The following is a 27389-nucleotide window of genomic DNA, read 5'->3' on the forward strand; positions in this document are numbered from 1 at the left end:
TTGTCTGAACAGAGGTTCAATTCTTCAGAAAAGAAGGAACCTGGGAGAAGCTTGGGGAATTTAGCAATGGATTATATTGAAAGGGAAATGTGTCATAAAAGAATTTATTTCTGATGGAGAGACAACATTTGACCATGTTTTCAATAAATGTATTTTACAAGTTTCTTCTAATGCTGATAAAGAAAAAAATTCTTCAAACAGTGTGATTGCACATTTTGTACTGACAAAAAAGATCCAGTGCCAAAAGTAATAACTTAAGGTGCCTCAAATATTCAGCGTAATTCAGTAAAGAGCCTCAAAAATTTGCCCTTCTTATGGTCAGTGAGTACAAAAAAGTTACTAGAATGGTCACATGCTTAAACTAGATACAGTTAGTTTTGTGTTCTCATGGGCCCAAGGAACAAGGATTGTTTCCTTTCCATGCTGTCTTGGTTTGAAAGACAGGTGTCTGATAAGGAAGGCGGGAAGTTCCCTTGGAACAGAGAATACGACCCCTCTCCCTCCAAATTATTATTATAACTTTGAAATTAAGGGGTTTTCAGGCAAAAATATGGGAAAAGGAATAACAGTTCTTTACTAGTATGTATAACAAGGCAAACAAATAACAGCAACTATGGCAGCAACAACAAACAGAACCAGAAACCCAGTAACAGCCTTCTCAGCTGCAAGCACTTTACTCTTTGGTGTAGTTACTGTTGCAGCCAGCAGGGGTGCTGGCAGGGCAGGTGCCATGATTCCCTTGTGGCTGCAGAGGGCATTGTGGCGCAAGTCCGGCCATCTTTTCTCCACGTGGACAATGGTGGATGCAGCCAACAGAAAGATGGCAAGTGGCTAAAAGCTGAATGGCTAAAAGCAACAACTCTCCCCAATACAAACTCTTATATAGGATTTTACCAACAAGCTAAGACACGAACTCAGACCACCACTCCTTAACCTATTAGAATTCTAGTTTCTTAACACACCAGGTTACGTATAGAATTATGCATACAACCTATCTTGTTCTATGTGAAAAATGTAAGCAATATTCTTACTATAGCTCTATTATGTCTAAGTCCTATCTACAATTGTGGGCCTGGAGCCTCTTGCTGAAGACATCAGTATGTTTCAACCTTCACTAGAACTCTGCTACTCTGGCATTTGAAACCTTTCGTGTACTAAAAGCACTAGAACTCACCCTAAAACTACTAACTTACTTCTACTTAAACGTCTACTTTTTGTGTGAGTGACTTAATATACTTCAATCCAAAGGCTTTAATTCAATCCCTGCACTTTGATTTCTCTCAGAAGAATTCAGAGACCCCTGACTCACTGACTCCAACAGAGAAGAGGCTTTTTTTTTGAATGCCCAGGGACAGCCGATCCCAGAAGCCCCTCTGGATAGCAAAAGGAGCTGTAGCAGGGACCTCGGAGTAGAAAGCTCGGAAGGCAAGGATGAGCAAAGTCCCAGATCAGTAGATGAGATGCATCAGAAACTTGGCAGCTATAGCTGAAATGGCAGGGCATCCAAGCAGGTAGGGGGTGTGAATTACAGTGTAGCAAAAAAACCTCGGAGCAGTGGCAGAGAAAACAGTGGGGACTGGGCAGTGGCCACCTGGCTCCTGAATACACGGCCAGGAGAGAGAGGGTCCCTTTGAAGGGGAAAGGGCTCAGGGATCCCAGGATTTTCCCCTAAAGCACCTGAGCAGATGGTGAAAGTCCTTTTGTTTAGTGAGGTAGGGTGTTAATAAAGTCCCAGCTCAGTGGTTGCTCTCACAAGCAAAATCGCACCCCATCCATCCTCCTCTGAAGTCGAGTGCAAGAGAGAGATGGGAGCTGCACCCAATCCCTTTTCCCCAGCCCAATTCTCGCAGTATCTCTGCCCCTGCACAAGAAACCTCCCAGATAAGAGGGCAGTCAGCTGCACCTTTCCTGGGGAAACTTGTTGTGTCTCTCTTAGATACTTGGTCATTGTTGTCTTTTAGCAACAAAAAATGGGAGAAAATTTTCAGAGAAAGAAACAAAAGGAGAACTCCTAAACCCCAACACTTGCACTGCAAGCATTAATTGCAACACTGTGTACACCAGTATTAAACTGGTGACTTGCAGGATACACCTGAGTCTCTCAGCCCCAACCAACATTTCACGAACATTGCAAAATCCAGTTCCTTCAGCAGATTATAACTAGTGCTACTGGCTTCTCAGCAGCAAATGTGCAGCATGAACACATCAAGAGAACAAACAGGAGCAGAGAACAAATGCAGTATATTTTACTATGTACTTCAGCTCACCATTAAAACATTTTAGGTAATAACTCTGCACCTATCTTCAGTCACTACTCAGAATCCCTATTCTGATTGTCTTGGTTTGAAAGGTAGGTGTCTGCTAAGGAAGGTGGGAACCTCCCTTGGAATGGAAAATATGACCCACTTTTTCCAAATTATTATAACAGTGAAATTAAGGGGCTTTCAGGCAAAGATATGGGGAAAGGAATAACAGTTCTTTGCTACTAGGTATATGTGTAAGTGTCCTGGTTTGAAAGGACAGGTGTCTGCCAGTAAGGGCAGAAGTTTCCCTTTGGAATAGAGACTTGGGTTCCACTCCCCTCCCCCAAGTATTATGATTGTTTGAATCAAGGACTCTGAGGCAGAGATAAGGGGGGTGGGAATAACAGCTCTTTTACTAATATATCTAACTATACAAACAGAAAACAATAACAGTTAAAATTGCTAACAGAACGAAATAGGTAACTCGGTGTCAGTCCCTTTAGATGCAAGCACGCTGTCTCTGTGCTTAGTCCAGCGCCCGGATATGCCAAAAAGGCAAGCGGGAACGGAGGCAGGAAGGAGGGGGGGGAGGGGCAGCAGCGGCCACGCCGGTCCCAAGCGGGAACGGGCTGGAGCGGCGGCTCCTCGCTCACCGTGTGTGTCCGGGTGATCAGCTGTGTCCGCAGAGGCAGGAGGCTGGAATGGGGCAGATGCAGGGCAGGTGGTCGCAGAGGGTCTGGCTCTCCTGTGCTCCGGCCGCGTGGCTGAACGATCCCAGGCGTCCTCCTCCCGGCTCGCCGGAAAACGCGAGTGCCCTCCCGGAAGCCTCAGAGGCCCCTCCGGGGCCGTCCCCACCCACCCCTTTGTCTGGACCCATCAGGGACCCTGGGTGTAGCCCGGCCAGCTCCATTGGCATGATAATGGGAAAAATTCTTTCAATTGACACAGTAACAGAAAAATACTCAACCCCCAACAGTAAGAAGGCAAACAAACAACAAAAATGGCAGCAACAAACAAAAACAGAAACCAAACCATAGCTTTCTCTCAGCTGTCAATCACTTCCTCTTTGGTGTAGTTATGGTCACAGCTGGCAGGGGTGTTGTTGGCTCCTGGACAGGCAGGTGCGATAATTCTCCCACAGCTGCAGGGGGCGCTGTGGCATGAGCTCAGTTGATTCTTCATGAGGGTAATGGTGGGCACAGCTGGTGGAAGATACTGCAAAGGGGCTTCCTTTACAAGCTCACAGGGGAAGCTGGTCCCAGTGCCGCTCCAGATAGTAAAATGGGCTGTAGCAGGAACCTCAGAAGCAGCAAGCTGGAACAGCAGAGGCAAGTAGACCCCAGAGTGGTAAGCAAAATGTAACAGAAGCTCCACAGCTGTAGCAGGAGCCACAGGGTGTCCCAGCAGGCAGGAGGTAAGGAGTTACAGTGTAGCAAAAAAAACCAGAGCAGTGGCAGAGAAACAGCAGGGCTGGACAGCAGCAGCCAGGCTCCCAAACACGGTCAGGAGAGGCTCCCTTGGAGGGTAAATGGGTGCCGGGTTTTCCCGAGGCATCTGAGTAGATGGCGAGGGTCCTTTCCAGTGAGGTAGGGTGTTAATAAGGTCACAGTGCAATGGCCGCTCTTATGAGCAGAGCTTCACTCACGGTAGGAGAAGGCAGCAGGAGATGGAACTCTGCAATGGTGGCAAAATCTTCCCACAGCGACTGCAGCATGTCTCCGAGTCAAACCCGAGAGCAAGAGAGAGCAGGAGAGAAGCTGAATCCAGCCCCTCATCCCCCAGCCAAAATCTCATGGTATCTCTGCCCTTCCTAAGAGAAAGCCCCCTAGCTAAGATAGTGCCTCCAGTTGCACTCTTCCCCCTTCCCCTTGGGTGCATAGTTTGTCTCTCTTAAGTATCAGTCATTATTGTCTCAGTAATAAATGGGACAAAATCCCATGACAGAAAGAAAAAAAGGAAAAAATCCTAACCTCCAACACCCATATAAAGAAAAAACAAGTATATTTGTTACAATCACCCTTAATTTATAGCTACTGTATTGCCTGAAGCATGACACAAAAGTAAATGTGACCATTTTCCCCACTTACCTTTCTTGTCAATAGACTTTTACGCCTCATTCCACAAGCCTCTAACTGAAGACGCCCTCGCAATGCCAGTTCAATTAACATACAGCCACGCAATCCAGAGGAGATGCAATCATTCCAAAATGATGTGTAACCCTGTGAAGAATGAAAGTCAGTAAGATATTTCCATTTCCACCTGCAAGCAAATTGAAAAAGAGGCTTACTGCATTCTCTATAGTTCTCTGGCCCTCACACTAACATCACTAGTCAGCTACCATTCCTCTACTGAAACATGAAAGAGAAAAGAGACTCATCCCCTATTAGTTTTGACACTTGGTCTCTAGTCTTTAAAAAGAAGGGAAAGTTCAGGAAAGATGCAAAACAAACCAGAAAGATATCAAGAACTGGGAGATATAAAGTGTAGTCTATATGTAGTCAGAGGACCTCCATGGTCTGCAGGGGTACAGCTGCTTCACCATGGTCTTTACCATAGGCTGCAAGGGAATCTGCTCCAGCACCTGAAGCACCTCCTCCCCTTCCTTCACTGACCTTGGTGTCTGCAGAGTTGTTTCTCTCACATATTCTCACTCCTCTCTGACTGCAACTGCTCTCATGAAGTTTTCTCCCCCCTTCTTAAATATGTTACCACAAAAACATTACCACCATTTTAATTGGCTTGGCCTTGGCCAGCAGCAGGTCTTTCCTGGAGCCAGCTGACATTGTCTCTGCTGGACATAGAGGAAGCTCTCAGCACTTCTCACAGAAGCCATCCCTGTAGCCCCCTTGCTACCAAAACCTGGCCACACAAACCCAATACAGTTGTTCTAATATGGACTGCCAAACTTCAAGCTATATTTGTTCTATGAACCACACTACCACATCACAGCCAGTCTGTAGTTGAGCAAATAATTCAGCCATAAATAAGAAACCCAGTTCAGCTAGCCTGGTTCGATAAACAGGTCCCTGGGTGAACAATGATAGGACGTATTCAAACTGAAACAGGGACTTCACCCAATCACATTCCATCCTAAGCTGCAGACTTCTCACTAGTCAGAGAGCTGGGCGGTCCAAGATCCCAACCAATCAGCTGTTTAAGCCCAAGAAATTCAAATCCCCTATAAAAAGGGGCAGCCATAATAAACTCAGGGCTGTTTCTTGAGGACCCTCGATAAATTCATGTCGTCTCTGTCTCCAACCAATGAACCCATCGTAACACGTGGTAGCCACCGAAGTGATCTGACCCAGCAATTTCCTGTGAGCAGAATGGGAGGACACAGACCGGCGTGTGGGGACAAATGCGGGAAAAAACAGTGAAAAAAGCTGAAAAATTAGACGCGTGCAAGAAGAGTTGTCCAAATATACAGTGAGCAGAGCTGTTTGCGGTGGAAAGCCAAGGAAAAAAAATACAGATTTCCTTCATATATACCCCTTTTTAAATAGAAAAAAACCCCATTGAAGATATGGGTGGATGTATCTCCATGGAGGAACACCCAGCAATTAAAGTATAGATTAATTTTCTACAAGAATGAGATATAGACAATGAAAAAGAGACTTTAATAAACTTAATATCATGGACTAAAAAACAGGGGTAAGAACCAACTAAAAAGACTGTGTTAGATATGAATGCCTGGACGCGGACTAGGAAATATATAATAGATGCTGCTTCAAAAGGTGATCAAAGCACTGTTACAGTTCTAATACCTTGGAAGCTTATCTTGAATTTGCTAAGGCAGATAAAAACTGACATGCATGGATGCGCCCCGGTGGGCGGTGGAGCAGAGGTCGATAGCCAGACCCAGGTGGGAGGCAGCAAGCTAGATTGTCCAACTAAGCCACACGGTGTGGCAGCCAGCGAGCCCATGGCCACCGGAGAGGCTCTGCTGAGCCATAAATCCTCAGCAGCCAACGGAGAAGAGACCGCACTGCGGGCATGCCGCACAGGGCTGGAACGTCTTGTGCCCACGCAACAGGCCTGCTGTGTCGAGCCAGAGCACACTGTACTACCACGCACCACTGTGCCAGAGCACACAGCAACCGCTCTGGAGTGCCCAACATGGTGGCATGGGTTAGCAAGTACCTCAGGGCCCCACCGCCATGCCACATGGCCTCTGAGATCGCCCCTCCACTGCCTATCCCGAGCACGCACGCACAGCTCAAGCCAGAGCTGACCATGTCCCACTCTTACCCAGAGCTAATTGACCAAGCTGCAAAACTGTGCCTACAGCCCTGTGTCCAATGGCCACACCTGCCTGCTGATGCCACACAGGGGCGGGCCCCGATGAGATGTCACTGAAGGTGCCCAGATGTCGAGCTTATGTCACTCCTAGAAATACACCAAAACCAGGAAGTTCCACCAAAACGATGCCAAGCCCTGGTCCCAGTCTCGGCCCCACTCCTACCACTGCTACAGCTTCAACACATCTGCAACCAAAGCTCCAACAGCCCCAAAAAAACACACCACTGATGGATACACAAGACACCCATGGAGGGAACCCAATACTCCACCCTGCTACCAACTCCAGAAAGGAAGCACTCGCAGTAATGCTGGCATCAGCTCCAGCCCCATTGCTGTTCAGTTCAGATGCCATCCTCACTCACAATCCAATTATCTTCTAGATAGAGGTAAAACAAAAGGCAATTGAAATGGAGATATAGAGGCAGTGTAAGAGACAGTCTGATGTTTCCCTCATTTGCCTCACAACTGTCACAAGAACAGAGGCTAAGACCCCAGGGACCGCACTCACTTTAGACAGGAGTTCTGGCCTGGTCGAGGTGGATGCTTGCCAAGTAATCGTTAGCAGATGTGCTTGCTGTGTTGCCATGGTACACTGCTTTTGAGCAGGCACTAGCTGGGAGCAGCGTGTTCTGCAAGTTTACACCTGCTTCTTGGAGCAACGGGTCTCCTTACAATAGTCCATAAATCTCCCCACCTCTTGGCCAGATGCCACTCGCTTTGGAGAAGGACTATAAAAAGTGACTTTCTGGAGAAACTTTTGACATTGCCCCATGGAAGGAAGACACGTCTATTGGCAGAAGACCATGAGGATGTCGCCCCATCTGTTGGTAGCTGTTCCCCACCCCCTCTTTCTCTCTCTCTTTACTTTATTTTCTTTACCACTCCCTCTCTCCACTCTATCGCATAACTGTGTTGTTAGCATTCAATAAAAGTGCATTGCTGTGAGTAAACTGAAGTCCCTTGCTGTGTGTCTTTTGCACCCCGAGATCAAATGAACCATCATGACTCCCACCTGTATTAGCAGATCGTGACAGGGAGCTAAACTAATTTTCACCATAGCAAGAGGACTGGCAGAAAAGGGGGGGAACGATTGTAGCATTTCCAGTTGTACAAGGTAATGGAAATACACCCAACAAATATATGCCATTTAATTAGCAAATCCTTTCAGAGCTACGCCAACTAGCCGCTAAACACAGGCTAGGGTCGCCTGCTGTTGCAAATATGCTTCAATTTATAACTGCTACTGAATTAACCCCCTATAACATGAAGCAATTTGCAAAATTACTCCATACTCCAGTGAAATATATGATGTTTGAATCAACCTAGAGGTCTTATACAGAGGACCAGGGACTGCAAAATTCAATAGCTTCAGAGCAAGACCCATGCTTTGGGGCAGGGATTTCTCAACTTATGGGAGTGTCCCCCATGGAAGATCCAGAAACTCAGGCACACCTGAACCCCTCAATCCTAGCTCAAGCAAAGGAATTAGGAATGCGAGCTCTAATGAAAATCACAAACCCGTCTGTATCAACCCAAAGAAAATCAAGCTTAAAGCAAAATCCCAACAAATTATATATGCAGTTCATAGAACATTTACAGGATGCTATAGAAAAACAAATAGCAAACAGAGAAGCAAGGGGTCACTTAATACAATTAGCAAGAGATAACACAAATGAAGACTGTAGAAAGATTATAGATGCACTACCCAAAGAAAATCCATCTCTAGAGCATATGATAAATGCATGCTCTAAGGTTGGAACTAGTTCATATAACGTGGATATGTTAGCTAATATTATAACAGCTGCTGTTAAATCAACACCTCACTGTTACAACTGTGGACAACAAGACCACCTGAAGGTAAATTGTCCCCAAAAGTCCATTGCACAGGGGACATTTCAAAGACAAAGAAGCACAAATGCAAGCTGAAACCGATGTGAGAGGCCTAGACACACAACCAAGGTATGCAAGTCCAAATTTCATAGGAATAGAATTTCTTAAAAACCAGGGAAACGAGAAGCTGAATGCAGAGGGGAAACACGTGACAACACAAGTGTTTTTCCACCTTCGAGTACAAGCCTGTGTGAGCAGCTCACAGCAAAGACAAGATCAGCTAGCATAGATGTTTCCACCTCAATCCCAATAACTGTAAGCTAATTAAAGGTACATAAAGTCCCTCTCGAGGCCAAGAGGCCCATAGGGAAAGGACTGACTGAACTGCTTCTAAAGAGATCTAGTGCCACTTTGCAAGGTATCTCTGTGTATCCCCATGTTATAGACGCTGATTTCACAGGACAAGTACAAGCCATAGTGTTAGCCCCTACGCCACCTGTAACTATCCCTGATAAAAACCCCAAATTGCACAACTTATTCCTTTAAGTCTTCTGTCCTGAAAGCAGATTCTAGGAACAGGAGTCCAAAGCTTCAGATCAACAGGATAGCCCCAGGTGTACTGGACTCAGGTCATTGGTGATCAAAGACCTAATATAGTTTGTACTGTTACAATGCGTCAGGCAAAGCCCTCGCAGATCAAGGTCAGTGAAATGATCAACACAGGGGTAGATGTCACCATCATCTCTGCCAACACTTAGCCTTCATCGTGGCCCACCACATCTGCAAGATCTGCTATTGCTAGCCTCAGAGGGACCTCACAGAGATGCTTAAGTAGCAACCCTGTGTTGGTCAAAAATCCTGAGGGACAAACAGCTACAATTTGGCCATATATCACTGCTGCACCTCTTAACTGTGGGGGAGGGATGTTCTGTCTGCAAGGGGAGTCCAGGTGGGGACAGATTTTTAACAGGGGCCACTGTATTAAAGGGCATAAGGTATCCCACACTAGCTCTAAAATAGCTTACTACTCAGCCTGTGTGGGTACCACAGTGGTCCCTTGAAAAAGGGAACTTAGATGCCCTAAAATCGTTAGTACAAAACCAACTAGCTCAAGGACTCATAGAGCCATATATGAGCCCTTGGAACACCCCAGTATTTGTTATAAAAAAAGAAATCTGGCAAGTGGAGGCTACTCCATAACCTGAGAAAAATTAATTCCATGATGGAGAGCATAGGCACTTTGCAACCCGGTATACCATCTCCTACAATGATACCTGCCTCCTAGGACATCCTAATTGTGGACCTAAAAGACTGGTTTTTCACTATTCCATTGCACCCAGATGATACCCCAAAGTTTGCTTTTGTAGTGGCTTCTGTTAATAACACTGCACCAGCAGAACATTATCAATGGCGAGTCCTTCTTCAAGGCATGAAAAACAGCCCCACAATTTGTCAGACATATGTTGCACAGGCACTCTCATCCGTGAGAGAACAATTTCCAAGAGCATACTGTTACCATTACATAGATGACATTTTAATAGCAACCCAAACAAAAAAAGAACTCGCACAGATTCGGCCAAGTCTGTTGCAAGCATTAGAAATATTTGGGCTGCAGCTAGTACCAGAAAAGGTGCAGCAGCAACCACCCTGGAACTCAAAATAATGAATCAGACTATACAGCCACAAGCTATTCAATTTTCAACTAATATTCAAACTCTGAATGATGCACAGAAACTTCTGGGTACCATCAACTAGGTTAAACTCTACATAAGACTGGCTAATTCACAATTAGCACCCTTATTTGACCTCCTAAAAGGTGATCCTAAATTAACTTCCCCCAGAAAACTAACCCCAGAAGAAAAAGCCACTCTCGAAACAGTAGAGCAAACTATCAAACAGACAAGTCCACCAGATATGCTCAGAGATGTGTTTCACTGTATTCATTCCCATTGTCAATTTTCACCCTACTAGTATTATCAGTCAGTAGAATTCACACTGGCTGACCCTTTGCACATACTAGAATGGATGTTTTTTACCTCATCAGCCTAAGATGATGTCACCCACTTTCTTTGAACTAATTGCACAATTAATTATCAAATGTCACCACAGGTGTTTACAATTGAATGCTAAAGATGCTTCAAAAATTATTATTCCTGTGACACAAGAACAATTTGAATAGTGCTTTGTCAACAACACAGCCTTATAAAGTGCCTTACAAAATTTTTGTGGACAAATCACTTACCATTTACCAAGCCATAGATTTCTAAAATTAAGTAGGGAAACGGCACTCTCTGAAACCTCTAAATAGCCAAACACTCTTAAAAGGTGCTACAGTGTTTACTGACAGTTCTGAGAAAACAGGAAAAGCCATTGTAAAATAGAAAGAAGAAGGTGATTGGCAAACATTGAAGAGTTATGAGAATGGATCACCTCAGTTAGTAGAACTGAGGGCTGTAGCTATGGCTTTCCAACATTTTCCCCACATTCCTCTAAATATTATAACTGATTCTTCATATGTAGCTGACATCACTCAGATATTAGACCAAGCACTATTAAGGGAAATTTACAATGCACAATTATTTAACTTACTAAAAACTATGCCATAGCATCTGTCACAATCCGCTCAACCCGAGCAGGAGTTGTGATGGTTCATTTGACCTCAGGGTGCAAAAGACAAAAGGCAAGGGACTCAGGTTTGTTTAGCAGAAAGCAGTAATGCAGTTTATTGTGTGCTAACAATCAAGTTTTGCGATAGAGAGTGAAGGAGAGAGAGAGATGAAGTAAAAAGGAGAGAGGGAGGGATGGGATATAGCTACCAACAGACGGGATGCATCCTTGTGGCCATACGACGAGACACTTCTTCAATCCGCTGGGGAGAAAGATCTCAAAGTCTTCTCTAAGAAAGTCACTTTTTATAGTCCTTTTCCAAAGCGAGTGGCCTCTGGCCAAAAGGTGGGGAGATTTATGGACTATTGTATGTGGAGATCATAGCTCCATGATGCAGGTGCAGGGACAGGGTGTGATAACCAGTACCCTGCACCAGGCACAGCACAGCTTGGCCTGCAAGCATCCACCTCGGCCAGGCCGGAGGTCCAGTTCAGGGCAAGTGGTGCAATCTCAGGTCCCAGTCTATGATGATGGTCGTGAGGCAGATCAGAGAAAACTTCGGACCGACTCTTACAGCATCTGAGCCAGAACTTACCCCTATTATATCTTACACATCAGGAGTCACACAAATTTACCAGGTTTCATCACAGAAGGCAACACTAGAGCAGATATGCTAACTGGCCCTGCTTGGACAGCACCACAGCCAGGTTTGCTGGCACAAGCAAAGGCATCACAGGATTTTTTTCCATCAAGGAGTCTAAACTTTACAGCAGCAATTCCAGCTGTCAAACACAGAGACTCATAATATAGTTAACACCTGTGCTGACTGCCATGGCTACACTGAACCACTGCAGATGGGAGTAAATCCTCGTAAAACTGCATGCTTTGCAAATCCGGCAAGTTGATTTCACTCACATCCCTGAATTCGGACATCTAAAATATGTACATTTATCCATTGATACCTTTTCATCAGCAATATGGGCTGCAGCACACACAAGAAAAAAAAAAAGTCAAGATGCCATCGCACATTGGCATTCAGCTTTTCCTGCTTTAGGTATCCCCTGTACCATCAAAACAGACAATAGCCCTGCATACATTTCACAGAAAACAAGACATTTCCTACAGCTCTGAAGTGTGCCACACCACCCTGATATTCCCAAATTAGCAACAGGACAAGACAGTGTGGAACGTGCTCATGACACTTTAAAATGTATACTTGAAAAACAAAAGGGAGGAATGTGTGGTGAATTCCCACAGAGCAGGGTAGCTAAATCTATCTATACACTAAATCATTTGAGAATATTAGAAAAGTCTCAGAACTCAGTAATTTTAAATCACTTCCTATCACTACAATCATCCAGCGATGACCAGTCACCCAAACCCAAGGTAATGGTACGAGACCTTATCACCAATAGGTGGGGAGGCCTGTGGAATCTCATCACCTGGGGACAGGAATACACTTGCATATCCACAAACACCAGAACATGTTGTACACCTGTCAGATGTGTTCGGCCTCTACTACGTCCTGTTCAGGACCACAGGCAGCAACCTCCTGATGGTCCCTCAATAGACGTGGAGACGTGTGGAAGAGTAACCAGAATGACTTATACACCTACCGCATGGAAATCTGGTACTCTTAAAATAGCAGTTCATTTACAAATTGTTTATTCTATAATCCATAACAAGTTGGTTTTTCTCACAGTTCTAAAAGTTGAATGTTTCTGTTTATAGAGTTAAGTTGCAACTTCAGTTTTAAAAGTTGAATGTTTTCTTGTTCACAGAGTTAAACTGTAATTTATAACTTTAAGCAGTTAAATTGCGACACGCTAGCCTAAAGGTTAGTGGTTTTGTCTAACAACTCCTGAACATGAATGCTACAGCTCCAGTGATACATGGAACACATCGCTAGTTGGGGGAGTTAGGTTTGTCAAATTAGGTAGAAGGCCTCATTCAAATTAAATGCATGCTGTCTGCACCATCCTACTTGCAAAGGGCCCTTGCAGGCAAGATAACAGAACATTTTGCATTTTTTAATAAAAAGCAAAGGGGGAATTGTCACAGCACAGACGGTGAGTAGCTGGGCAAATAATTCAGCCATAAATAAGAAACCCAATTCAGCTAGCCTGGTTCGATAAACAGGTCCCTGGGTGAACAATGATAGGACGTATTCAAACTGAAACAGGGACTTCACCCAATCACATTCCATCCTAAGCTGCAGACTTCTCACTAGTCAGCTGGGCAGTCCAAAATCCCAACCAATCAGCTGTCTAAGCCTGAGAAATTTAAACCCCCTATAAAAAGGGGCGGTCTTGAGGACCCTCAATAAATTCATGTCGTCTCTGTCTCCAACCAACAACCCCATCATAACACCACTTTTTCATCTATATTTTTACATACAGTTTTGCCTTAATAGCAAAAAGTCCTTCATAACAATGTTTAAGCCATTAACCATAACATTATAGTTTCTCACAAGAGTAGCAACAGTTAAATATTAAAAAACATGCAAGAACAGTATCTAAGACAAAATATTTCTGAGAAATTGTTTTTGAGAAATTACTGTGAAAACACTTGTTTCAATCCAGAAAGACTTTCTGTTATAAATAACTGTAGTTGTTGGTTTTCACTATACTGTATTGACTTTTGCAAATTATTATTAATCACAATTATTTTGATATAGTAGTTTGCAATCACTTTTAACTGCTTTTGATATAGTATAATTAATCAGTTTTTTGTGGCCAATGCCCTCACCCCTGTGTAGCTCGTATCCTCAGATCATCATTTATGGATGATATTTTAGTTTGTGAACAATGTGATAAACACATATTATAGTTTTGGCTTTCGCAAATATTAAAGTGGATGCTATGTGCTGTGTATTATAATGTTAATTTTTACAGAAGCAACTGTAGTTGTGAAATAATAACTAATGCTTTTATTTTTTTAACTAACTGACAATAATGAAAATGACTCAGACATTTGTGAAATAGCTGATGTTGATTTAAAGTACTTGTGGTAAACTTGCAATAATGGAAATAGCCAAAATCATCTGCATGATCAGATGACAAGGAACTGGTGTGATGAGGACCCCTGCTACTGACCCCTCAACTATCAATAACTGTCACCTGCTGAAACCATGAAACAGGGGGCTGTCATGAGGAAGTCACACATGACCCTCAAAACCACATCCACGATTACTGCATGTACTCTAAAAAGGCGGGTCGGGGTCGAACCAAGCTAAAGAATTCCCGGAACATGCAAACAAGTTCAAAGAAATGTTTGAATATGTATAATCTTTATGAATATGTATTTAACCAATGCAATAGAAAAAGTATAAAATAGGAGTTACTATGGTTAGCCGATGTGCCTCTGGCTGTTGCCAAGTACCCAGTGCTGTTATTTTGTCCCTTATTATCCCTTATTAAACTTTTATAAATTTTAAAGAATGAGATTCATTTCTCACAATTTCCAAAACTCCCATGTTGTTGCATCTCTGTGAAAACATCCACTGTGCTTCTTCAGAGAAAAATTCAGTAAAAAAAGAAGGACTTCCTTTCATAAAATTTATCCTAACCAGTAGGAAAGACTCACTTAACTTAAGGGCAATACATTTTTATTCTTTTTGCAAATAAAAGCTGCCAATGTATAGAGATATCAGATGCATACATCTGAAGTCTGCTAAACACAAACCAGTTTCTAATGCATGCCATTAAATATAGATTTCTAGGAATATGATAATATAGATTATATAGATGACCAATACTTTAGAAAGTTCTAGAAAAGCTCTGGATCTCTAGAAAGTAATTACTGAAATATGTCACTGACTTTTTTCAAAGGCCATAAATAGAAGGTTGGAAAGGCATTTAAGAATTTGGATAAGTCATCTCAGAACTGATATTAGAGTAGATGTTACTCACAATCAAGTCAGCCATTCTGTAAATTAAGATTTTGGTTGGCACCAGGCATTTCTTTGCCAAAAAACATGCAAGATGGCGTGCAATATATAAAAAAAGAAAGACTCCTATACTCTACTATTTTTAATTAAATAGCCTCTTTACATAAAAGCAATTTTTGAAATCATACAACACACAACCAAAGTTACAGCTGTGGCATGATAAATATATACTTCTATTTCCAGAAAGTGTTACATTATTATGCGAACAATTCAAGCACTAGAATTTTTTTTTCCCTTGTTTAGCAATGAAAACTGAATTTATTTTTAAAGTATTTTTAAATTAATTTACCTTAATTATGCCACTTCAGGTGCTGGAAATATTACAAAGTTTTAAAAGAGTTTTAATAACTTTAGTCAGGGGTTTTGTTTGCCTTTGCCCAGGGGAAAAGGAATTGAAGTTTATTTTCAAAGGACTGTTTCACCAGTCGAGGCACGTTGATCTTAACACCTCAACAAGACTGGGAGTAGCACAGAGGATAGACAAAAAATAACAACCATTAACGAACATCAACTCCAAACATCACCCCTGGCATGGTCAGAGACACCTGGTCTGGGAAAAGAGATAAGAGAACAAAGAAATAGAACCTAATTAACATCGAAGGCAAAGAGATCAATAACTGATAGTAAACCAAATACTAAGAACTGTGTAACTTGGGACCAATGAACATTGAACCAATTAATTTCTCTGGGTTTTGACTGTATAAGTATGTGAAAAACCTAGTAGAAATCATGTGGGATGGAATAATTTTCTCTGCACAACCCTGGCCATATGTGGATTAAATGATTTCTGTTGCACATCCTGGCCAGAAAAAAATAATGCCTTGATTCTCTAACACTAAAAATGTTGATGGAGGGTTTTTGTTTTTCCTGCAGTTTTGGTGACAAGACCATGTAATGTTTTTTGGAATACCTTCTTCGTTTTACGTGTAAGAGTTACTAAAAGTCTCTTCCTACTACAAAAATTTGCTTTTTCTCTCTAATTTTCAGTTAAATCCTAATAAGAGAGCAGCTGCTCTACTATACCTGGCACAGGTAAGAAAAGGCTGAGGAAGAACGAAAAATCCATTAAAATCTCTAATTCAAAAGAAAGTTAAAAGAAGCACTTGCAGAGTTCCAACCATGAGGTTTCAAGATACACACATGCTAATAAAATAAAGAAACTATGTTTAACTTGGTTAAGGCCACCTATTTACAGAACCTACAGCAGAATGTAGACTAACTGTCAACACATTTCTTGATCTAACCCAGAGAGTCTCGAGCTAATATAGATTATTTTGTAGATCCACAGTAACAGCAAATAGTAACCAGCTTTTGAATCTTTAAAAAAGCATCATAAAGACGTGTAATAATCTGTGAAGATAATGGAAGGTTACAATAGCCTGCTCATGATAAAATAATTTATTTGTTTTCACAAGGGACCCCTTGTGCCCATCCTCAGGTGGATCTGCATATTCAGTATTAAAGGTCAGTGTTAGGTCAAAGTCATGGTCCTGACTCAAACTCAATTTACATTTATGAAGAACAACAACAGAGCTCTGGTGCTGGAACCCAGAAACCTGAGAGTTTTGAGCTTTCTGTGCTTTCTGACACTGACCCCCAGGAGAACACTGCTTTTGACTTGAGGCCTTGGAGCAGGCTTCCAGATCTGAGTGATGAAGTAGAGTCACAGGTGTGGAGTTAGAACAGAAGTGTGTAATTTCACATGGTGAAGGGTTTTGAATTTTGGGTTTTTAGAATATAGTAATAAGTATGGGACAAGATGGAGGTTTTTGGGTGTTGTCTCTTTCTGTCTTCTTCTTCCTTCTTCATGATTTCAGGTAGTAGTTTTTGGTTGGATAGTTAGTGCTGCACTGCGGGTCACAGGTCATTGGGTCAAAAGTATAAATAATATAGGTGTTAGTTCTTTATTGGACTGTTTAGCTTTAAAAGACCTTGTAACTACCTAGATTCATCTCCATTTTACTCGCTTTTAGCTGGTAGCTAGAAGTGTTGAACTCTCTGTACTTTAGATAAGATTTAATAAACAACCAAGACCGAACACAAGAAATTTGTCTCCTTCATGTTTTTAATCCTGACTCTGAGTGAAGACAGAAGAAAATGAAGACAAGCCACTAAATAGGTGGTGCAGTTACCCCATTTACATTCTGGGATAATGCATGTAACACTGTCCAGCCTAAACTTCACTTTCTAACTGCCTTTCATTTTATATTCATACTTAATAGTACTCCTTAAAAGCAAAACAAAAGATCTATTGTAACCAAACTGAAATGAATCAAAAGGGCAACCTTCTGAAGGAGAAACATCACCACTTACCCAAAACCTGTTCACAGGAAATTCCAGATTCTTCTTTTATGAAAGACACAAAGACTACAAAATTTAGTAATGAATGCATTTTCTGAAACTTAATTTAGAGACATCAGAAATAAAATGTTTTAACCCTTTTTAGTCATGATAGTCCCATCAGAAAGAGAGATGACCAATCTGGAAAGAAACAGAAAGCCAAGATAGACAATTACAGCTCCTGAGGAATTTGAAAGTCCTAGCTCTAAGGCAATATATCTGACAGTCTATCAAGAAGACATGAAACTTCAGGGTTTCTCAGCTAGGAGGCACAAAGTATGTTAGAGAAATCTCACTTCAGCAAACAGTAAATTCTGAATTTGCAGGTAACCTGTTTTCCCTTAGAAGAATATTTCAGAAGAAAAATTTCAGCCAGCTCTACTTGGATGCTGAAAGATAGAAAACCTAGAGTTCCTGAACAGTACTGGAGTTTGATTTTATTTTTATTAATTCTGCATGGATGGCATTCAAATACTCTGTCGATGGTAGCAATATAAAAGCTGCAAGACATAGAACTATTGTTTTGTTTATACATAAACAACTAGCTAGCTTTCTTACACAGTACTTTCTGAATAATTGCTCTGAGCAGCTATCTCAATACTGAGAAAAAGACTCATGTTTTGTATATGCATAAACTCAGACATCTTTTCTCAGAGATACTTAAAGTGTCAGAGAGAAACGATGGGGGGAGGGGAAACAGGAAAATAAATTGAAGACAAAATGATACCCCAGTGTTCAATTGCTTTAAAGGCATAAGCACCTCTTTTGAAGCATTAATTTCTGTGCACACCATTTCAACTATTCTTTGAGAGAATAATCTCAGTTTTATTGACCTTTCCAAACAATGATGCACATCTCATTTTAACCTTTTAAAAACACATGTAACTTGAGAAGGTATACCCTTCCTCATGTATTAATTTTTAGTCATTTGAGGGCTAAACCCAACACTAAATTCCAAGAAAGCATTAAGTGCTGCTGAAGACAGTATTTATTTTTTCACCCTGTTGCTGCTATTGCTTTTGATGCCTCAGTAGCATTTGTGTAGTTAACTAGATGAGAACATGACCTGTCTGAAAGCTAATGTTCAGTCTCTTCACCTGCTTCAGTAAGAAGATGAGCAAATTGCAGAGGCAGCATGAAAAAGGGAAGGAACACAGTTGGGACAGATAGCAAAAGGCAAGATCATCCCCTTCTGTGAAACCCCACAGTTCAATGGACAAAACTACTTCAAAAACTGAATAGCTTTCACAACCTGAATAGTTGCAGCTAGAACTCTTAAGTTAGTCTTTGAGATAAAGAGCTCAAAAAAATTACTAAAAAAAAATACATTATTTGGCTACCTATACTGAAGTCATTCATGAGCACAGTCTGCTCAGAAAACACAAAGGACATAATGCTTAAGATATGCACTATATTCATCGCTACCTTGAGCTTCCCATTTTGAAGCTCAGCAATGATTACAGTATTCAACATAAATTTGAAGTTTTATTCTTTAAAACTGACAGGACAGCACAACAAGCACAGACAGAACATCATAATATGAAATCATAAACTGTCCCCCATTTGAAACCTACTGCAAAAGACAGGCAGAGATGATTTTTCTCAAAATATGAACTGTCAAGTTGTATTTAATAATGGACTTGATCATAATTGTGACAGAATTCCCACTTTTTTAGTCAAGGAGTTCCAGTTTGAAGTAGTAGTTTTTAGATCTATAGAAAGACAGCTGGGGAGAGTAGAGGGAAAAGGAATAACAGCATATGTTGTCCAAGTACATTGTGACAGGTTAAAAATTAATAGGAATGTTGATCTGCCACAGTTTTCATGTCAAAGATAGCTGTTTCCTTTCCCTTGTATCTGTCCTAGGTTACAATGTAAAGATGTGCCCAAAAGTATGTATTCTATCACCATCCGCTGAAACCAGGTGGGGCAGGGATTCTTATCTCTGTGGTGATATCCTCTGCTAATGTGCCATCTGTTAAAAACCAGACGGGGCAATGTTCTTTATCTTTTCCATAACCCATCCTTCCTCCAGGAAGATATCTTCTGTTAATGGGCCATTGAGTCCCACTGAATGACTGATAAAATTACATCATCCCATTGGGAGATGCTCCAGCCAGGGGAGGAGCCAAGCCTTTCCTACCTAGATAAAAACTGAGATTTGGAACACCAAAGCTGCCCTTACCCACTGGTTTCCAGAGGACAGGAGCTACCAGACCGTTCTACAGGATCACTACTTCAACAAAACTACTTCATCTGGGCTGCTACAACCACCCTAACTAGTGGGGTATCAGGTTGCATTCTGACTCTGTCAGTGGTTTTTCTTTTATGCTATTGCATGTATTTTTTCTCTTTTTTCCTATTAAATTCTATTTCTGGCTTGGAGTCTCTCACTGGTTTTGCTTTCAAACCATTACAGTATTCTATCTCCAACATAAGCATCTGCTGCAAGCAACTTTGCAACTTTAATTTGCTTTGTAGCTATGATTATTGATGACAAATACTGCTTTTAAGTATTTTGATTTTAATGAAGAATACTAACAGACTGATGAGGATAGAACTATCATATTCACAAAAGATGAGAACCATATTAATATACTGTTTCCTTTATGTAGTCTCTCTAAAATTATTAATATTCTTTTATTTTTTGAAAGCATCTGAGATCACCTGGAGTACTTCTACAAAAAATCCCCTTAAAACTGTTCTCAAATCAAAAGAGATAAAATACAAAATACAAGTAGCATCCTACATAAAGGATAATGAAAGTGCCTGATTTATTATAAATTATGTTTTAACATAGAATTTCAATCCTTTCAGTTGACCTAAAAGCTTCATTCTATGAATTCCAAATTCATATATCAGTATTACTTTACAACAGAAACACTACATCCTCTTGGAGAGTCACATCAAGTAATACAGTTAAATGGAGGTTCTAGCAGACATAGGTAGGAGAGGACAAAGAAGTGAACATCAGCTTCTGACACCTTTACATAATGCTCTGTCTCCTACCCTTCTAACTGAAAGCAAAATTGCTGATTAGAAAAAAAAAATTGAAAAATTGCCTGCTATTGTTACAGGTAAATAAATATCTTCTTTGTGATAATGTAACTATAAGCATTTATTTCAGATCAGTCAATAACTGTTACTGTAATAAGTTTATGGATTCTTTAAATAAGAAAAACTTTTAAAAGCTAGTATTTTATTTAGAAACATCATCATTCTATAAGGAATAACTAATACAATTTCTGAATCTCTTGAAGGTGGTGGAAGTCATCAAGATGCTTATATGCTTAATTTGAGACTATTTTATAAAATCTTTGTCCAACAAATCTGATACCTGACTTTTCAAGTCAATCCTAAAAACTTCAACTTCATCCTTTTTCAGAGCAGAAATTTCTTATATTAGAAATAAGGCATACTCTTAAAATGTTTAATTTTATTCTTCCAGCAAGAAGCTTCAACATAAAAGTAAGCAAACAGGTCTTGTGTAAAAGAACACCAAAAAACCCCCAAAAAACAAGAACAAAGAAACAAAAGCCCACAAACAAACAAAAAAACCCAACCCACAAACTATTCCAAGTTCTCAATGACGAATAGAAAAGTTGGTCAATGCTGGAAGAACTAACTGCATATTTATTCTAATAATTTGAAGCCCTTACATCCTGTTGTATAGTCAAGCAGCATTTGTTCCTCCTTAATTAGGTGCTTATACAGATTTCTATAAAGCTCTGATTCAGCTATTTAAGTAACCTTCGACAGACTGCTGTTGGAGAAACAGGTGTTGGTGTAAGGAAAGAGTTAAACAGAGAGCAGCAGCATATCTCTGGACAGCTATACCTGAGACAGAACTCGACAAACTAGTTTCTACTTCTATATCAACATAGAACTGTCCACTCTTCACACTCCTTTATCATGGCTTTGGAGAGAACAATGAAAATGTCAAGAGGACAGATTTATTGTAGAACTGTGATTACATCTGTAAGCCATAACAAAACAAAAAAAAAGCTCTTAGGAGTAAAGATATATATATAGACACTGATGCTTCCAAATAAAATCTCAGATTTGTTCTCTCTCTGCTCGTGGGTCTCGTCCCTGCACGTATAACAAATGGTGCCCAATTTTGTGGGCTTACAACTGCTACAGTGATCCAGTCCTGTGATACACCCCAGCCAAACCATCCAGTTGTGCCTGAAAGATTACTGAGAAGCTCCTCTCATCGCTGCTCTTAAACCAGGTTAGCCAAGCGAGTGGCTGGGTAATCATTTTTCTTCAATTCTGAGGCAAAGTACAACCAAATCTCAAAGACTCCATAAAGGCTAACTGCTGCACATAACCAGGGAGAAAGGATTTAAATTAATACCTCAGAAACCTATATCCTTACTCATTTGGATTCAATAAAACTGCCCCTGGTACCCCTCTAATGGTTCATTGGCAAAAAGGCGGGGAATGCTTACAAACTCATCAGGTTACTCACCCTAACAGTCACTCCAATGATACTGAGACTTGGAGTGTCATCTATTCTGCCTTGCAACAATGTAAGGAAGTGGATCATGCTCTCTTGGACCCACCACTGTAGTAACCATGTTGAGACAGACACAACTGGCATCATCACCAGTCCTTTATTAAAAACTTTTCATGCCTTCTCTCAGTGGACTTCTTTCAGGCAACTCTGACTCCTTTCCTCATAGGCAGCTCCACACAGCACTGACTCCTTCTCTCCTCTCTGCAATCTTCCTTCTTTCTTCTGCATGACTGGCTAACCCCAAGTTGTCCCTTAATCGGCTGCCTAACCCTATCTGTCCCTCACACAACATCTTACCTTATCTGTCCTTTGCATGACCACATGACCCTTACCTCCTCACAGTACAGTCAGCAGACTCCATCCTGAACTACAGCAAGCTCTGAGTCTCAAGCTCCAACTGCAACTGTAACTTACTCTCAACTAGCTGGCCCACTCTTTTATAACATTCATCCTCATGGGGTAGGCAAGGCTGTTTCTACTCCTCGGTAATCAGTACAGCTGTAATTCATTGGGAAAGATTGCCTTCTGTACTATACTTACAAGCTATTCTCCTACAACCACTATCCTCCCTTTCTGAGAACAGTGATTCGGAATGCCAAGACTGGTTTAATCCAGGGCTGGTCGATCCTGACTAAGAACCAGATTTATACCCTCCTCTGACCCCAATATACGTTATGGCAGCCACCGCTCCTAGTGCAGAAGAAATATTCCAGACAGCACGCCAAAAAGCAGCTGCAACCATTTCACGCACTCATCTTCCTCTCTATGCCATGTCTCGTCTTTCTAATGATTATGAGGAAATGTTACCCACTGAACCTGAGCCAGAAAGGTTTATATATAGCTGCTGCAGAAGAGTTTTACAAGAGGGAGATATTGAAGTTTAACAAGCTAGGCCTGTAATATAATAAATATATCAAAACCCACATCATGAACAGTTGTCCTATGAAATGGTTAAAGAACTAAGGAAATCAGTGAAGGAAAACAGCTTGCATTCCTCCTTTACTGTGAATTTAATAGATACTGTAGCTGAATCTCATATCATATTACCAGTAGACTGGAAATCTCATTTTAAAACAGTTTTAACGGGGGTTGCAATACTCTATGTGGCAAACTGAATTTGTACATTTGGCTCAAACCCAGGCATTGAATAATGGTAATCAAAATATGCCACTTAATATTATGGCACCCCAGCTCTCAGGGACCAGCATGTATGCCACTGCCTGTGCCCAGCTGCATTTACAACCCCAGGCCTGGGACCAAAGCAAAACTATTGCGTTGCGTGCTCTAAGGAAAGTACCTGATACAAAAAACCTAGAGCCAGGATTTGCTGCTATTCATCAAGGTGCCCAGGAACCATATATCACCTTCATAGACCAACTGCAATCTGCGGTCAGATGGCAAATAGAAATGCAAGTGGCAGCCGATACTGTTTTAAAATCCCTCACTTATGAAAATGCTAATAATGACTGTAAAAAAAACTTAGATTTAAAATGCAACTGATGCTGAACTTGGTGATTACATCAAAGCATGTGCTAATATCAGCTCAGAACAATATTAAGCAGAACTAATTGCTACGGCAATTGCCCAGCAATTGCAGGCAGCTAAAGCAACTGTTAAGTGCTTTGCATGCTGAGACAAGGGGCATGTTTGGAAACAATGCCCAAAGGGACAGGAAACTAGTAAAAAGCCAAATAAACCCTGTTCTCGCTGCAAAAAAGGCCTTCATAGGAGTAACCAATGCCACTCTAAGTTTGACAAGGATGGCAACACACTCCAAAAGCTGGGAAAACTCAAACAGGGGCATGCAGGCCAGTGCCCTTCAACCCAATGGGGCCCAATTCAGCCAACCCCCAACGCAAACTCAGGTCTGGCAAGGAGCACCCTAGGCTCCACCAGTCTGGACGTGGCCATCAGCTCTACAACAGTTTTAAAAGATGCTTCTGTTTATCTATTACCCACAGCTGGTTTTGGCCCACAACCATTTCAAATTCATGCTTTATTATTGGGTCATTCTTCTACCACTCAAACTGGACTGTTTATTTTACTGGGGATTATTGATGCAGATTATAGAGGGGAAATGAAAATTATGGCTTGGACTCCTAACCTTCCTTACACTGTGCCTGAAGAGACATGCTTGGCACAACTCATACCACTACCAGCAATTGCTTGTCCAGTGCCAATATTGCAGCAGCAATGAAACAATGAAAGCTTTGGAAGCATGGGTGCTCCTCAAATCTTTTGGTCCAAAGTAATTAGAACACAACAGCCATTACTCACCTGCCAAATAGACTCTAAGTCTTTTACAGGATTGGCCGATACCGGTGCCGATGTATGCATCATAGTGCAAATGGAGTAGCCTCCTGACTGGCCCTTTGGCGTCCTCTATGTGGATTGTTGCTGAAGTCAGTGAACATCAGATATCATGGCAGTCAGCCAAAGAACTACACATCGCTAGACCAGAAGGCAAGACAGCCACCTTGCAACCATATTTAGTCCTAATTCTGGGCACTTTGTGGGGGCGAGATCTACTGATTCAATGGGGCTTGATCATTTCAACACATTTTTGATAGGGGCCACTAAAGAAATGCCACTCCTGAAACTTACCTGGCTTACTGATAAGTCTGTATGGAAAGACCAGTGGCCCTTAAGAGGTGAGTGGCTTCACCAAGCCCAAATCCTTGTACAGGAACAACTACATCTGGGTCACATAGTCCCCTCCACTAGCCCATGGAATACACCTATTTTCGTTATTCCTAAGAAATTGGGAAAGTGGAAATTTTACAGGATCTCAGGGCAGTCAATGCAGTCATGTCACCTATGGGATCATTACAACCAAGAATACCTAACCCCACGATGATTCCCAAACATTGGGAATTGGCAACAATTGATTTAAAAGACTGTTTTTTCACAATTTATTTGCATCTTGATGATGCACATAAATTTGCCTTTTCTTTACCATGTCAATCATGAAACCCCCATGGAACAATACCACTGGGTTATCCTACTCCAGGGTCTGAAAAAAAGTCCAACAATTTGCCAATTTTTCATTCATTCAGCAATACAGCCAATGCAGCACAAATATCCAGCTATTTTGCTGTATCACTATATGGAAAATTATTTAATTGCCTCTGACAGTGCAACACTCTTGCGTGATTGCCTTGCAGTTTTAAAAATAACACTCATCAGCAGAGGTCTGTGCATAGCCACAGACAAAATTCAAACAGAACCCCCTTGGAAATACTTGGGCTTTAAACTGCTTGAAACAACAGTCACTCCACAACCAGTAACTTTGGAAATTAACGTAAGCACATTGAATGACTTGCAAAAGTTACTACTGGGAACCATTAATTGGATTCACCCTTTGTTGGGAATTACAACAAAAGAATTTTCTCCTTTATTTCAATGGTTAAAAGGGGACCCAGACCTGTCTTGTCCTAGGCAGTTGACAAAAACTGCCCCAAGTCATTAGAGACTGTGAGAAAATCAACAAGTCCTTTGCCACACATCAAAACCCAGATTTGCCTTTGCTGCTGTTCCTGATTTTGCAGTCTTTCCAACCCTATGCTCTTATTGGCCAATGTGATGTGCAAGAACATCATCTCCGGTTACTAGAATGGATTTTCTTGCAATGCACCTTTTCAAAAACTATAACCACTCAAGTTGAAATGATTATTTGACTGCTGCCAATGGGATGACTCCAATGTCAGAGCCTGACAGGATATGATCCGGCAATGATACATCTCCCTATTACTGCAGTAGAATTCTTTTCAGGGAATCACTGTAATTTCAAATTGTCCTTACAGGCTACAATGGACAGTTTATTCACATAATGCCTCAACATGCATTGTTCCAGTCCTTCAAAGAACTTCCCTTCCAACCAAGATGTCTGCAGTCAAAAGCACCTATTCCTGATGCAAAAACTGTTTTCATTGATGGATCAGGGAAAACACACAAAGCCGTGACCCTGTGGAAAAATGATACAGGACAATGGGAACACTCAACTTTCCAACCTTGATCTACCTAGCTAGTCATACTGGCAGCTATGGAAGAAGCATTTCATCTTTTTTCACAAGAACCTATTAACATTGTCTCTCACTCTCTTTATGTTACAGGAATCATCAAGAGAATATAATATTCATTCCTGAAGGAAGTCTCTAAAAAAGATCTTTTTGTGTTATTAGCCACTCTGTATAACCTTTTACTTCACAGGTCTCGTGAATACTACATCCTGCACCTTAGGTCACACACCACTCTGCCTGGACCTATAATGAAAGGTAATGCAAGAGCAGATGCTCTTGCCATGACAGTAACTATACCACAGAAATCAGGTCAGGCAAAACTTTCTATTTCTATCATCAAAATGCCCGAGCACTGGCAAAACAATTTGGCTTAACCTTCCCACAAGCTTGAGATATAGTGAAAGCTTGTTCACAATGTCAGCAAACTTTTTCCTTACTGGAAATGTTAGGTACAGACCCAAGAGGGTTAAAACCTAATGACATTCGGCAAACAGATGTTGCCCACATATTGAGTTTTGGGATTTTTAAATATGTGCATGTTTCCATTGATGCTTTTTCAGGTTTCATAGTACCAACAGCTCATAAAGGTGAAAAATCAAGGCCTTCCACCTGTTAGGGGTTGGAGTTTATTCCCTTACTGTTCCAGCTTTTGGAGAATTTTTCCCATTATTATGCTAAGGAAGCCTACCGGTTACACCTAAGCTCTTTCATGGCTCAAGACAAAGGGGTAATTGGGGGCTATCTCGCTGGCTTTTCACTTGCCAGCGGGGTCTGAAGGAAGTCAGAACTGCCCGTCTCCAGCCCACGCGGTCCGAACGCCGGGTAGCGAGGTTCTCTGTGTTCGGACACTGCCCTGCGTCTTCTTGGCATCCAGCCTCCTACCTCTGAGGACACTACTGACCATCAAAAACCCAAACGTTGAGCGGAGAGCCCTTCCTCCACCCTTTGTCCTACATGGGACATAGCTGCCGCTGCCGCCTTCCCCCCCCATCCTGTCTGCTCTCTGCAGCTGCGTGGGCCCTGCCCCGCCTTTCACCACCTGAACCAGACACAGGCAGTGTGTCTGCGGCTGAAAAGAGGACTGACACTGAGTTATTTGTTCTGTTTTGTTGTCAATTTTCATAGCTGCTGTTGTTTCTGTTTGTCTGGTTAGATATATTAGTAAAGAGCTGTTATTCCTACCCCCTTATCTCTGCCTGAGAGTCCCTGATTCAAAAATTATAATAATCGGGAGGGAGAGGGCTTACAGTCTCTATTTCAAAAAGGAGCTTCTGCCTTTACTGGCAGACACCTGTCCTTCAAACCAGGACATCACCCAATATTGGCTGCATGCCTTTACTACTATGGGCATTCCTCAACAGATAAAAACAACGGACCTACATATACATCTTGAAAAACACAAGATTTTTTCCACACTTAGGGGATCAAACACATCACAGGTCTTGCTCACACTCCAACAGGCCAAGTGGAGAGGGCACATTACACATTGAAAAACATACTACTTAAACAAAAAAATGGGGAATCCCATAGGCATGCTCCCTCATAAGCACCTGGATAAAGAAACCTATGTTTTAAATTTT

At 41.6% G+C, this 27389-nt stretch overlaps 2 protein-coding genes across 3 annotated transcripts in view; both read right to left on the reverse strand.

Annotated features, from left to right (window-relative positions):
• LOC306814059 (uncharacterized protein) overlaps positions 1 to 27389 on the reverse strand; it is a 187913-nt gene that overhangs the window by 156262 nt on the left and 4262 nt on the right. The window lies entirely within an intron of this gene.
• LOC306814063 (Golgi phosphoprotein 3) overlaps positions 1 to 27389 on the reverse strand; it is a 119075-nt gene that overhangs the window by 79859 nt on the left and 11827 nt on the right. For both annotated transcript variants that reach the window (XR_013777081.1, XM_079329773.1), the window contains exon 2: positions 4331 to 4462. Coding sequence is in view for 1 of the 2 variants with exons in the window: in XM_079329773.1 (XP_079185899.1) it covers positions 4331 to 4462 (132 nt within the window). In the remaining variant the exon portion in view is untranslated. The remainder of the gene's footprint in view (positions 1 to 4330; positions 4463 to 27389) is intronic.

The sequence above is a fragment of the Erithacus rubecula genome (assembly GCF_903797595.1).
Source record: "Erithacus rubecula genome assembly, chromosome: W".
In the NCBI taxonomy this organism is placed as follows: Eukaryota; Metazoa; Chordata; class Aves; order Passeriformes; family Muscicapidae; genus Erithacus; species Erithacus rubecula.